Source organism: Rattus rattus, chromosome 14, assembly GCF_011064425.1.
Source record: "Rattus rattus isolate New Zealand chromosome 14, Rrattus_CSIRO_v1, whole genome shotgun sequence".
In the NCBI taxonomy this organism is placed as follows: Eukaryota; Metazoa; Chordata; class Mammalia; order Rodentia; family Muridae; genus Rattus; species Rattus rattus.
In genome coordinates, this window is record NC_046167.1 from 26,479,661 (window position 1) to 26,494,829 (window position 15,169).

Here is a 15,169-nt window from a genome sequence, read left to right on the forward strand (position 1 = left end):
ATGGATATTTTTCCCCTTTTAAGAAGGAGTGGGAGCATCTGCATTTTGGTCATTATTCTTCTTGAGCTTCCTTTAGTCTGTGGATTGCACCTTGAGCTTTTTGGCTAATATTCAGTTATCAATGAGTGCATACCATGTGTGTTTTTCTGTGATTGAGTTACCTTACTCAGGATGATATTTTCTAGTTCATTCCATTTGTCTATGAATTTCCTGAAGTGATTGTTTTTGATAGCTGAATAGTACTTCATTGTATCGATGTACCACATTTTTTTAATCCATTGCTCTGTTGAAGGGCATCTGGTTTCTTTCCAGCTTCTGGCTATTATAAATAAGGCTGCTATGAACATAGTGGAGCATGTGTCTTTGTTGTATGTTGGAACATCTTTTGGATATATGCCCAGGAGAGGTATATCTGGGTCCTCAGGTAGTGGAATGTCCAATTTCCTGAGGAACCTCCAAACTGATTTCCAGAGTGGTTATACCATTTGCAATCCCACCAACAGTGGAGGAGTGTTCCTCTTTCTCCACATCCTCACCAGCATCTGCTGTCACCTGAGTTTTTTATCTTAGCCATTCTGACTGGTGTAAGGTAGAATATCAGGGTTGTTTTGATTTGCATTTCCCTGATGACTAAGGATGTTGAACATTTCTTTAGGTGCTTTTTGGCCATTTGATATTCCTCAGCTGAGAATGTTTTGTTTAGTTCTGCATCCCATTTTAATAGGGTTATTTGGCTCTCTGGAGTCTAACTTCTTTAGCTCTTTGTATATTTCAGATATTAGCCCTCTATCAGATGTAGGATTGGTAAAGATCTTTTCCCAATCTGTTGGTTGCCGTTTTGTCCTAATGCCAGTGTCTTTTGCCTTACAGAAGCTTTGCAGTTTTATGAGATTTCATTTGTCGATTCTTGATCTTACAGCATAAGCCATTGGTGTTTTGTTCAGGAAATTTTCTCCAGTGCCCATGTGTTCAAGATTCTTCCCCACTTTTTCTTCTAGAAGTTTGAGTGTATCTGGTTTGATGTGGAGGTCCTTGTTCCACTTGGACCTAAGCTTTATACAGGGCAATAAGAATGGATTGATTTGCATTCTTTTGCATACTAACCTCCAGTTGAACCAGCACCATTTGTTTAAAATGCTATCTTTCTTCCACTGGATGGTTTTAACTCCTTGGTCAAAGATCAAGTGACCATAAGAGTGTGAGTTCATTTCTGGGTCTTCAATTCTATTCCACTGATCTATCTGCCCTTCGACCAATGCCATACAATTTTTAGCACTATTGCTCTGTAATACATCTTGAGGTCATTGATGATGATTCCCCCAGAAGTCCTTTTATTGTTGAATATAGTTTTTGCTATCCTGGGTTTTTTGTTATTCCAAATGAATTTGCAAATTGCTCTTTCTATCTCTAGAAGAATTGAGTTGGAAGTTTGATGGCGATTGCACTGAATCTGTAGATTGTTTTTGGCAAAATGGCCACTTTTACTATATTAATCCTACCAATCCATGAGCACGGGAGATCTTTCCATCTTCTGAAATCTTCTTCAATTTCTTTCTTCAGAGACTTGAACTTCTTGTCATACAGATCTTTCTCTTGCTTCGTTAGAGTCACACCTAGGTATTTTGTTTTTTGTGACTAATGTGAAGGGTGTCATTTCCCTAATTTCTCTCTCAACCTGTTTATCTGTTGAGGAGAGGAAAGCTACCGATTTGTTGAAATTAATTTTAAGCTGGGCTACTTTGCTCAAGTTGTTTATCAGGCTTAGTAGTTTTCTGGTGGAACTTTTGGGGTCACTTAATTATACTATCGTATCATCTGCAAATAGTGATATTTTGGCTTCTTTTTTCTGATTTGTATCCCTGTGATGTCCTTTTATTGTCTAATTGCTCTGGCTACGACTTCCAGTACTGTATTTCATAAGTAAGGAGAGAGTGGGCAGCCTTTTCTAGTCCCTGATTTTAGTGTAATTGGTTCAAGTTGCTCTTCATTTAGTTTGGGGTTGGCTACTGGTTTGCTGTATATTGCCTTTACTATGTTTAGGTATTGGCCTTGAAGTCCTGATCTTTCCAAGACTTTCATCATGAAGTGGTGTTGAATTTTATCAAATGCTTTCTCAACATCTAATGAAATGATCTTGTGTTTTCTTTTCTTCGAGTTTGTTTGTATAGTGGATTAATTTAATGGATTTCCATATATTGAACCAACCCTGCATCCCTGAGATGAAGCCTACATGATCATGATAGAAGATTGTTTTGATGTGTTCTTGGATTCAGTTTGTGAGAATTCCATTGAGTATTTTTGCATCAATATTCATAAGGAAATTTGGTCTGAAGTTCTCTTTGTTGGGTCTTTATGTGGTTTAGGTATAAGAGTAATTGTGGCTTCATAGAAGGAATTGAGTTGTGTTTCTTCTGTTTCTATTTTGTGGAATAGTTAGGACAGTATTGGTATTAGGTCTTCTATGAAGATCTGATAGAATTCTGCACTAAACCCATCTGGCCGTGGGCTTTTCTTTCTTCCTTTCTTTCTTTCTTTCTTTCTTTCTTTCTTTCTTTCTTTCTTTCTTTTTTTTTGTTCAGAGACTTTTTTTAAATGTTAATTCAATATTTATTCACATTGCTATGTACAATTTAAGCAAAATAAAATTCAGTAATTCAAATGTACAGTTATATTTGCAGACTATTTAAAGTGTGTGCTTCAAAGAATAATGTACACATTGAATAATATTGAGAACCCACCACTTACAAATTGAAGAAGTCTTAAAAGTGCATCGCTTTAGTATAAAATGTAAATGAATATATGATAAAACAAAAATACAATAAAATTTAACAATATGTGTTAAAACAAATAAGTGGTAGTACATTTTATTTTTTAACAAGTATAATAATTTATATTTCTTTATATTAGAGACACATTACTTCACTTCAGTATATCAAAATTTTATGTAATATTATAACGATTGTATCCATTGTTTTAATGGATCAATTTTTTAATATTTTTTATTATTATTAACTTGAGTATTTCTTATATACATTTCGAAAGTGTTATTCCCTTTCCCGGTTCGGCAAACATCCCTCCCCTCCCCTTCCTTATGGGTGTTCCTCCCAACCCCTCCCCCTTGCTTCCCTCTCCCAACAGTCTAGTTCACTGGGGTTCAGTCTTAGCAGGACCCAGGGCTTCCCTTCCACTGGTGCTCTTACTAGGATATTCATTGCTACCTATGAGGTCAGAGTCCAGGGTCAGTCCATGTATAGTCTTTGGGTAGTGGCTTAGTCCCTGAAGCTCTGTTTGGTTGGCATTGCTGTACATATGGGGTCTCGAGCTCCTTCAAGCTCTTCCAGTTCTTTCTCTGATTCCTTCAACGGGGGTCCTGTTCTCAGTTCAGTGGTTTCCTGCTGGCATACGCCTCTGTATTTGCTGTATTCTGGCTGTGTCTCTCAGGAGCGATATGCATTCACTTTTTGATCATCCGTCTTGAGTTTCATTTGTTCTAGGCATCTAGGGTAATTCGAGCATTTGGGCTAATAGCCACTTATCAATGAGTACATACCATGTATGTCTTTCTGTGATTGGGTTAGCTCACTCAGGATGATATTTTCCAGTTCCAACCATTTTTGCCTAATTTCATAAAGTCATTGTTTTTGATAGCTGAGTAATATTCCATTGTGTAGATGTACCACATTTTCTGTATCCATTCCTCTGTTGAAGGGCATCTGGGTTCTTTCCAGCTTCTGGCTATTATAAATAAGGCTGTATGAACATAGTGGAGCACGTGTCTTTTTTTATATGTTGGGGCATCTTTTGGGTATATGCCCAGGAGAGGTATAGCTGGATCCTCAGGCAGTTCAATGTCCAATTTTCTGAGGAACCTCCAGACTGATTTCCAGAATGGTTGTAGCAGTCTGCAACCCCACCAACAATGGAGGAGTGTTCCCCTTTCTCCACATCCTCGCCAGCATTTGCTGTCACCTGAGTTTTTGATCTTAGCCATTCTCACTGGTGTGAGGTGAAATCTCAGGTTGTTTTGATTTGCATTTCCTTTATGACTAACGATGTTGAACATTTCTTTAGGTGTTTCTCGCCATTCGGTATTCCTCAGCTGTGAATTCTTTGTTTAGCTCTGAACCCCATTTTTTAATAGGGTTATTTGTCTTCCTGAGGTCTAACTTCTTGAGTTCTTTGTATATTTTGGATATAAGGCCTCTATCTGTTGTAGGATTGGTAAAGATCTTTTCCCAATCTGTTGGTTGCCGTTTTGTCCTAACCACAGTGTCCTTTGCCTTACAGAAGCTTTGCAGTTTTATGAGATCCCATTTATTGATTCTTGATCTTAAAGCATAAGCCATTGGTGTTTTGTTCAGGAAATTTTTTCCAGTGCCCATGTGTTCCAAATGCTTCCCTAGTTTTTCTTCTATTAGTTTGAGTGTATCTGGTTTGATGTGGAGGTCCTTGATCCACTTGGACTTAAGCTTTGTACAGGGTGATAAGCATGGATCGATCTGCATTCTTCTACATGTTGACCTCCAGTTGAACCAGCACCATTTGCTGAAAATGCTATCTTTTTTCCATTGGATGGTTTTGGCTCCTTTGTCAAAAATCAGGTGCCCATAGGTGTGTGGGTTCATTTCTGGGTCTTCAATTCTGTTCCATTGGTCTATCTGTCTGTCTCTGTACCAATACCATGCAGTTTTTATCACTATTGCTCTGTAATACTGCTTGAGTTCTGGGATAGTGATTCCCCTCAAGTCCTTTTTATTGTTGAGGATAGTTTTAGCTATCCTGGGTTTTTTGTTATTCCAGATGAATTTGCAAATTGTTCTGTCTAACTCTTTGAAGAATTGGATTGGTATTTTGATGGGGATTGCATTGAATCTGTAGATCGCTTTTTGGTAGAATGGGCCATTTTTACTATATTAATCCTGCCAATCCATGAGCATGGGAGATCTTTCCATCTTCTGAGATCTTCTTCATTTCTTTCTTCAGAGTCTTGAAGTTCTTATTGTACAGATCTTTCCCTTGCTTGGTTAAAGTCACACCGAGATACTTCATATTATTTGGGTCTATTATGAAGGGTGTCATTTCCCTAATTTCTTTCTCGGCCTGTTTCTCTTTTGTGTAGAGGAAGGCTACTGATTTATTTGAGTTAATTTTATACCCAGCCACTTTGCTGAAGTTGTCTATCAGCTTTAGTAGTTCTCTGGTGGAACTTTTGGGATCACTTAAATATACTATCATATCATCTGCAAATAGTGATATTTTGACTTCTTCTTTTTTCCGATCTGTATCCCCTTGACCTCCTTTTGTTGTCTGATTGCTCTGGCTAGAACTTCAAGAACTATATTGAATAAGTAGGGGGAGAGTGGGCAGCCTTGTCTAGTCCCTGATTTTAGTGGGATTGCTTCAAGTTTCTCTCCATTTAGTTTAATGTTAGCAACTGGTTTGCTGTATATGGCTTTTTTACTATGTTTAGGTATGGGCCTTGAATTCCTATTCTTTTCCAGGACTTTTTTTATCATGAAGGGTGTTGAATTTTGTCAAATGCTTTTCAGCATCTAATGAAATGATCATGTGGTTTTGCTCTTTCAGTTTGTTTATATAATGGATCACGTTGATGGTTTTCCGTATATTAAACCATCCCTGCATGCCTGGGATGAAGCCTACTTGATCATGGTGGATGATTGTTTTGATGTGCTCTTGGATTCGGTTTGCCAGAATTTTATTGAGTATTTTTGCGTCGATATTCATAAGGGAAATTGGTCTGAAGTTCTCTTTCTTTGTTGGGTCTTTGTGTGGTTTAGGTATAAGAGTAATTGTGGCTTCATAGAAGGAATTCGGTAGTGCTCCATCTGTTTCAATTTTGTGGAATAGTTTGGATAATATTGGTACGAGGTCTTCTATGAAGGTCTGATAGAATTCTGCACTAAACCCGTGTTCAGAGACTTTTAATAACTGCTTCTGTTTCTGTAGGAGTTACCAGACTATTTAGGTGGTTTATTTGGTCCTGATTTAACTTTGGTACCTGGTATCTATCTAGAAAATTGTCCATTTTCTCCAGATTTTCCAGTTTTGGTTAATATAGGGTTTTGTAGTAGGATCTGATGATTTTTTGAATTTCCTCAGATTCTGTTGTTATGTCTCCCTTTCCATTTCTGATTTTGTTAATTTGGGTACACTCTCTGTGCCCTCTGGTTAATCTGGCTAAGGGTTTATCTATTTTCTTGATTTTTTTCCAAAGAAACATGTCCTGGTTTTGTTGATTCTTTGTATAGTTCTTTTGCTTCTACTTTGTTCATTTTAGCCATGAGGTGATTATTTCCTGCTGTCTACTCCTCTTGAGTATATTTGCTTCTTTCTCTTCTAGAGCTTTTAGGTGTGCTGTCAACCTGGTAATGTTTTTTTTTTTGTTGTTGTTGTTGTTGTTTTTCTTGGTTTTGCTTTAGATGCACCCAGAGCTATGAGTTTGCCTCTTAGCAATGCTTTCCTTGTGTCCCATAAGTTTGGGTATGTTGTGCCTTCATTGTCATTAAATTCTAAAAGTCTAATTTCTTTCTTGACTACGTTATCACTGAGTAGAGCCTTGTTCAACTTCCATTTGTGTGTGGGCTCTCTGTTGTTTTTGTTGTTGTTGAAGACCAGCCTTAGTCCTTTGTAATCTGATAGGATTATTTCAAATTTTTGTATCTATTGAGACCTGTTTTGTGACCTATTATATGGTCAATTTTGGAGAAAGTACCATAGGATGCTCAGAAGGTACATTCTTTTGTTTTAGGGTGAAATGTTCTATAAATATCTGTTAAATTCACTTGGTTCATAACTTCTGTTAGTTTCTCTATGTTTCTGTTTAGTTTCTGTTTCCATGATCTGTCCATTCATAAGAGTGGGGTGTTGAAATTTCCTACTATTATTGTATGGGGTTCAATGTGTGCTTTTTGTTTTAGTAACGTTTCTTTCATGAGTGTGGATGACCTTGCATTGGCATCACAGATGTTCAGAATTGAGAGTTCAACTTGGTGGGCTTTTTTTTTTCTTTTTTTTTTTTTTTGACGAGTATGAAGGCTCATGTCTTATCTTTTTTGACAACTTTTGCTTGAATGTTGATTTTATTTGATACTAGAATACCTACTCCAGCTTGTTTCTTGGAACCATTTGCTTGGAAAATTTTTCACTCAACTTTTTACTCTGAAGTAGTGTCTGTCTTTGTCACTGAGGTGTGTTTCCTATATGCAGCAAAATGCTGCGTCCTGTTTATGTATCCATTCTCTTAGTCTACATCTTTTTATTGGGGAACTGAGTCCATTGATTCTGAGAGATATTAGGGAACAATGACTGTCGTTTCATTTGATTTTTGTTTTTAGAGGTGGAATTATGTTTGTTTGACTATCTTATTTAAGGTAGTTGAAAGAAAATTACTTTCTTCCTTTTTCTAGTGTGTAGTTCCCTCCTTGACTTCGAGTTTTTCCATCTATTGTGCTTTGTAGGGCTGGATTTGTGGAAAGGTATTATATAAACTTGGTTTTGTCACAGAATATCTTAATTTTTCCATGTATGTTAATTGAGAGTTTTGCTGGATAGAGTAGCCTGGGCTGGCATTTGTGTTCTCTTAGGTTCTTTGGGACATCTGTCCATGATCTTTTAGCTTTCATATTCTCTGTTGAGAAGTCTGGTGTAAATCTGATAGGTGTACTTTTATGTTAATTGACCTTTTTCTTACTGCTTTTAATATTCTTTCTTTGTTTTGTGTACTTGATGTTTTGACTGATGGGAGGAATTGCTTTTCTGGTCCAATCTGTTTGGAGTTCTGTATGCCTCTTGTATGTTCATGGGTATCTCTTTCTTTAGGTTTGGGAAGTCTTCTTCTATAATTTTGTTGAAGATATTTACTGACCCTTTAAGTTGGGATTCTTTGTTCTCTTAAACCTATTGTCCTTTAGGTTTAGTCCTCTCATTCTGTCCAGGATTTCCTGGATGTTTTGGGTTAAGAGCTTTTTGCTTTTTGTATTTTCTTTGACTATTGTGTCAATGTTTTCTATGGTATCTTCTGCCCTTAAGATTCTCTCCAGTCTCTTGTATTTTGTTGGTGATGCTTGCATCTATGACTCCTGACCTTTTTCCTAGGTTGTGTCCCTTTGTGATTTCTTTATTGTTTCTATTTCCATCTTTAGTTCCTGGATGATTTTGTTCAATTCCTTCACCTGTTTGGTTGTGTTTTCCTGTAATTCTTTAAGGGATTTTTGTGCTTCCTCTTTAAGGGGTTCTACTTATTTACCTGTATTGTCTTGTATTTCTTTAAGGGAGTTATTTATGCCTTTCTTAAAGTCCTCTATCATCATCATGAGATGTGATTTCAAATCCAAATCTTGCTTTTTCTGGTATGTTGGAATATCCAGTATTTGCCGTGGTGGGACAACTGGGTTCTGATGATGCCATGTAAACTTGGTTTCTGCTGCTTGGGTTCTTGAGCTTTCTTCTCCTCATCTGGTTATCTCTGGTGTTGCTGTCTTTGACAGTGGTTTGACCCTCCTGCAAGCATGTATGTCAGCACTCTTGGTAGAACAGCTCTTTCCAGTTGGTATTTGGGCACAGAGAACTGTGGCACGGGGTCAGCTCCAAGCAAAGATTGAAACTGGAGGGATCATATCCCAGACTACTCTTTAGTTCCTTTGTTCTGAGCGCTCTGGTCAGGTTCCTCTTGTGCCAGGTATTTGAGTAGTAGTGGTGGTGGTCTCACCTGTGGTCTCAGGTATGTCAGTATTCCTGAGACATCAGTTCTCCTCCATTGGGATCTTGGGTACAGAAAGCTGTGGCACAGGACCTGCTCAAGGCACAGATACATCTCACTGTTTTTTATGTTGTCATAAATGATCCTTATTTCTTAGAAGCCATTTGTTCATTGAGGCTTCCCAGGTGTGTCTCTAAAATGCCTTTACCAGATTGGACTGGAAGTATGCCTGCAGGGCACTTTCCTAATTGGTATTTGGTTTAGGATGTCCTTGCCTCATCACTGTGTTAGGTTTGTGGTCCTTGGTCAGGTATCCCATTATATAAGGAATGTACAATGCCAGAGATATCAACCTTCATCTGTTGTCTTCTCTGCTTCCGTTCCTGTGCTCCAGGTTTGTGCTGTGGCTTCTTGCTTACAGGTGGTAATGTGAGGGAGGAAATAAACCCTTTCCTCCCAAGTTAGTTTTGGTCATGGTGATTCTATTACTCAGGATTCTCTAGAGTCAAAGAACTTATACAATATCTCTATACATTAAGGAAATTTAATGTAATGACGTACAGTCTATATTCAACTAACCCACCAATGGTCAGGTGTGAATAGGAAGTCCAAATATCTAGTAGTTGCTAAGTCTCATGAGGTGGTTGTTTCGCCTGGTCTTCTGTATAAGCTTCCTGCAAAAGTGGGTTCCAATAGATGTGCTGGTTAGTTTGTGCAAGTAGGCAAAAAAAATCGAGTCTTCCTTCTTCCAAAATCTCATGTAAGCCTAGAGGTAAGCAGAAGGTGTGGCCCTGATTAAGGTGCTTTCTCAAAGGCTGTCCTTGGACTCGGAGATCTGCTTGCCTCAGTTTCCTGGGATTGGAGGTGTATGCTAACATTCGTGGACCTAAGCTTTTCATGGCCCCTACGCTTCAAGATCTCCTTTGTTCTAGTGCATTTTCCAGCTCCTGTCTCTCACCCTCATTCCCTTCTCCCTGTCGCTTATCTTGACCTCTGAATCTCTCCATCTTTAGTTCCAGTAGTTTCCTCTAGACCATATTGTCACTGTTATTCATGCTGCTCTATAGTTTCTTGTATCTTCTGCTCAAGGCCTGCCTCCATGAGTTTAATTTCTCTTTATGTTCTAATTGTGATATTGTGGCCTCTGCATTATTTTGACTTACTAGTTTCAGTAAATTATCCTCTGGATTCTGCTTCCAAATTTTATTGCTACCTCTTTGCTGTTCAGTCTGATCTATGAAACTGAATCTTTTGTTCTAGCATCTTTTCCAATGTGTTCTCTAACCCCTTTTCTAAGGCTCCTTATTCCTTATCTAAGGACCTGTGTCTTGAGAAGACATAATAAATCAAGCTACTCAATATTATAACAATTATAACTGGCAAGGTCAATTTCTTTTAAATCCACCTCTACACACCATTAAAAATATCATCCCATGAAACCCAAAAGGTATTTATTGTGTTTCCCATTGTTTTTGTTTGATTGGTTGGTTTTGGGTTTTTTTTTAATATTGTTGTTTGTTTGTTTTATTCATTTTATTCGTTTACATTTCAAATGATATCCTTCTTCTGGATTTCCCCTACACTAACCCTTTCATCCCATACCCTCTTCTTTCTTTCTTTTTGTCTCTATGAGGGTTCTCCTCCACCCACTCACCCTCTACCCCTTCTCTCTAGAATCCCATCTTTTTTTTAATAGCCTGTCCTGGGGTACATTTTTTATGATTATTAAAAAAATATTTCAGTGGCAAACTATCAAAACATTTTCCTTGTACAATGAAGGATATGGTTAGGCAGAATAATGGAAAACAGCCAGTCTTACCTCTGCCTCCAGTTAACTAACGCCTTTTTGCACTGATTTCAGTAACTTATTCAACTTTTCTGTCATCAATATAGTAATGTAATACTACCTAATGGTACAGGCAGTGAAATAGTAGAGTCAGTCACAAGATTTTGAAAGTGAATCCCCTATAGTGCTGAGTCAGATTGTTTGTTAAGTTTGATGTAGTAAATGCATTTTCATTTGCTAGTTTTTTATTGAATATTTTTATTGAGATTTTAAGCATTATCCCCTTTACCGGTTTCCCGTCCATAAACCTTCTATGCCATTCCCCCTCTCCCTGCTTCTGTGAGGGTGTTCTCCCAACCACCCATCCACCCCTTCCTGCCTCCCAGCCCTGAAGGTATAAATTGTCCTATTACCTGATAGGAGCTTGTGCTTTGTCTCCCTCTGCTGTCCAAATCGGACCATTGCAGTTTACTTCTGTACCATCCTGTCATGTTTGGTGATGGTCTAGCCAGTCAGCATACTATTTAGATTCAGGGATAGGGTAAGAAGGCCCCCTTAGGCAGAGAAGCCAGAATCAGCCCACTATACCTGTGAGAAAGCTGTAGAAGGTTAATTATTGTTTTGTTAGCTGTGATGGCCATTCTACAGGCAATCACACCCCAGAGTCCTTGATTCTTCTCTTAGGCTCTGGGACCCCCCAACCATGTCGTGACACTGCCACACACTCTGGGTTGCTGCCCACAGCTGATGAGATCTGCCTTGAGCTTGGAGAATGAGACTCACAGAAACTCTGAATAGACCTTCAGACCCACTCAGCTTCCAATCCACACACTACTGCAACCCTAGATCCCAGCCCCAGTGGTTTATTCAGGGGGTGAGGGGGAACTTTTATCTCAGGTTAGTTGGGTACGAAGCAACAGGTTGGTGCATCAAATGTTCTGGTAATTTCTTGCCCCATTAAGCCCATATAGCAAACATGTAACACATTTATTGTATTTATACACCACATGCCTAGATTGGGCAAAGCTATCACTCTACTAATTTATTTCCCAGCTACAAGACTCCTTGCTACTTGCAGATTTTCCAAGCCATGGGGTTCTGCTCCAACTTCCTTCCATCTCCCCTTCCTTCATCTCTCTGAGACCTCTTGTCCTATTATTCCTTCCCCTGCCCAATCATTGGCTCTAACCTTTATTTGACCAGTGAGAATGAGAAAATGTTTCAGTGAGATCACCTGAATACATGATCTACCCCTCTTCTGGGCCAACCCCTCTTGAGGAAGCAGAGTAAACATCCAAAAACAAAACCAGGGCAACCCACAACAGTGTTCTCCTACTGGTCTGAGACAAGCTATCCAGATGAAACCTCAGTTGTCCTGAATGGCCTGGCATAGGGGCAGTGCAGTGTGTGAGAGATCTTGCCACAGGTCAGCAAGGCGAAGATACTTGGTCCCTTAGAGAGAAGGCACTCTGTGTGTGTGTGTGTGTGTGTGTGTGTGTGTGTGTGTGTGTGTGTGTGTGTGTGTGAGTGTGTGTGTGTACGTACGCATGTGTGTGATGTCACAAGGCAGTAGGAGAGGAGAGTAGGTACTTACCTACTTTCATCTGACAGAAATACCCACAACTGCATAAAACCAGGTATGGCTGTGCATGCCCATAACTCCAGCACTCTGAATAGATCTAAGAGAATCAGGAGCTCAAGGTCATTTTACACTGTGAGGCTAGCCTTAGCTACAAGAGACTTTCTCAAAAATAAAAGAAGCAACAGGGTTTTATCAAACATGGGGCATTCTGTGCCAAACACAAACACTAGGCCACTCAGCAGTCATGAAAAACTTTTGGCATGGGCGCTATGATTTACTTAAGTGTATTATAATATATACCCTTCTCACAGGCACGGAGCAGCATGCTGTGGGATACTGGCTTGTAAGCAACAGCCCAGGGGTCTAAACTCAGACATTTCCATTCCAGAGAGGGTAAGGATGCCACTGGAAAAAGTGATAGAAGTTACCTGGGCTGGAGAGCACTGGGTTAAGAGCACTGACTGCTCTTCCAAAGGTCCTGAGTTCAATTCCCAGCAACCATATGATGTCTGTAATGGGGATCTGATGCCCTCTTCTTGTGTCTGAAGACAGTTCAGTGTATTCATATACATAAGTAAATCTTAAAAAAGGAAAAGAAAAGAAAGAAGTTACCTACCCCCTTCCACCTTTGGGCATCCTGCAGGACCTGGACAATTGTGGCATACCCTGAAGGTAGGGCAGGCCACAACTTTCCATGCTGTGCAGCCCTCGCCCTCTGCTGGTCACAAGGAGAGTCAGCAATTCAATAAGCAGCAGGGCTGAGTCATTTTTGTTGTTATTTGTTTTTGAAGTCAGGAAACTGTATGCTCTTTCTCATAACTGTGCCAAGAGGCTGGCTGCAGACCAGTCCCTCTGTGGAGCTTCTAACCTATGACTGAATTGCACATGAACCAGATCCCTCACCACTTCCTTCTTAGTCTCTTGTTCTTCTTCCCCAAAAGCATGTTGGCCCTGAGTCTGTACCACAGCAGGCCAAGGGTCAGAGGGACAGTATCAAGATGGCTTACCACTGGAGCTGGAATCTATTCACAGAACTGCCAGGTAAACAAGGGATAGAACTGGAAATCAAAGCACTCACTGATCAGAGCTCTCTGCTGCGTGTTGGGCTCTGAGGATCAATACTCATTGGCTAGCTTTACAAACCCCAAGAAAATGTCACTAAAGGTACCTCAGTGTGGACAGAAGTGTGAGCAGGGTATAGGTGTTCTAAGATATCCATCTTGATGACTTTGGACTTATGCTTACCACTATGTAGATATGAATGAAATAAGAGGATCAGCTCTCCAGCTATGCTCTGGAAAATAGGAGTAGTGAAGTTCTCAGGGACACCCTGTCTAATGAACCAGGGTGTCTCTCCTGGGCCCTCTAGAAGAGGGTGCCAGCCATAATGAAGGAAAACCCATACTTTATCACATCTGTTTCATAATTCTGTATTTGGACTAGAGTCAAAGGAGAACCAGTGAATACTACAGGACAAAAGGCAGTACAATAAAGATATGGGATTCAAGTACAGTGATGCCTTCAGTCCTCTCTCTGCATCAGATTCCACCCTCATCACCCCACAGACTGACCACAGAGAATCACCTTATTTCTCCAGTGCTTCCATTTCTTCTATTTCTCCCACCTCTAAAATTCTCCTCCTGTGAACAGAGAACTCCAATAAACATCATAACTCTCTCAAACCTTTGCAGAAGTCTTCTGACGACTAGCAGTGCCAGCCACTTATATTTCAGTTAGGAAGCATTGGGAGTAGCACAGTGACAGGACATGCACTTAATTGTCACAGAAGTACAGTTGGGCTCCAAACTGGTGTCTTTTTGCAGCAAGCTCAGCTGTTTCTGAGGTGACATCCCAAATTCCACCAGTTAACACTCTGAACACCACTTAAACATTTGCAATCTGCTCCTTTACTCTGGGTCTATAGAGGTTTTCTGAGTCAACTGATGCATGTTGGCTTCAGGGGACCCAGTGAATGAAAAATATAAGATAGGAACAGAGGTTAAAGGTTCCTGCTCTGTGTGGAGAGTAGTGCTTAGTCAGATCTGGGCTGGGGCTCTATCACATGTTGATTTTTTCTTTTGTTAGTTATGTTCTCTCTATGTTCTAGAAATTCAGGATCTTCTTACCTTAGACCCCAGTTCTGGGATTACAGGTGAAAAACACCATATAAGGTTGGGACTGAATTTTGGATTCAAACCTAAAGTCTATTAAGCATGGTGTAAAATCACTCATCATCTCTTGTCCATATAACACCTCTTCCTGACTTTCCCATTATATTAACAGATAAGTAACCCTGCAGGTTCCCCACTCCACCTATAGCCAACCAAGGAGCAGGTGAGAACTTTGCCATCTTAAACCCAGACAAGCAGGTCCATGACACCCTTGCTTTTCTCCTTAGTTTAATACCTCCACTTAGCCCTCTGATAAGTTTCTGGGGACACTTTACTGGGAGTCTCACTTGTGTAATTGATGAGCAGCATGCAGGTCTCAGTGTTCATATCTGAGAGTGCCAGGACCACTAGCAGGCTGGCCTGTTGCCTGCCCTACTCCTCCTTTAGTTGCTTCAGCCCAGAGTCACTGAGTGTGATGAGGATCGGCACTGAAATGGAGGACAGTGACCAGGCCAGCTGTGCTGCAAGGCAAGCCCAAGGAGTCCACATCAGCAGGCAAATAGAACACCAGCCTCTCTCCAAACCTGGAAATCAGCCTCCCGTGCATGTCCTTAACCAGCACAGGACAAAGCTCATCCTTGGCCTTGAATAGTAGAAGGTGGGCCAGCATTCCCTGCAGTTGGGGTAAAAATAGTGAACAATAGCCAGGGAAGTGTGACAATAGGAATAATTCCCTTCACAGTGTTTTAGGGTTCCCCAAGCTCCATTCACACAAGCTCAGCCCCTTGTTGAGACACTTGTACCCAATTTTTACACTTTCCTTGAGTCAGGTTACTCCTCCAGCGTTTGTTTGTCTTCATCCCTACAGGACATCCAGGAAGTCAGGAAGCAACCAGTGACAACCTTGAATAAAGTCTTTGCCTTTGTAGAGCTTTCATTATTAGTATCAGAAGCCTTCTCTGGAAGAGCGC

At 40.0% G+C, this 15,169-nt stretch overlaps 1 protein-coding gene across 1 annotated transcript in view; it reads left to right on the plus strand.

The window, feature by feature from the left end:
• Window positions 1-14,850, plus strand: part of LOC116883975 (ankyrin repeat domain-containing protein 26-like) — a 199,246-nt gene extending 184,396 nt beyond the window's left edge. The window contains exon 37 of the mRNA XM_032885209.1: window positions 14,646-14,850. Coding sequence (XP_032741100.1) covers window positions 14,646-14,850 — 205 coding nt within the window. The remainder of the gene's footprint in view (window positions 1-14,645) is intronic.
• Window positions 14,851-15,169: the final 319 nt, after the last annotated feature.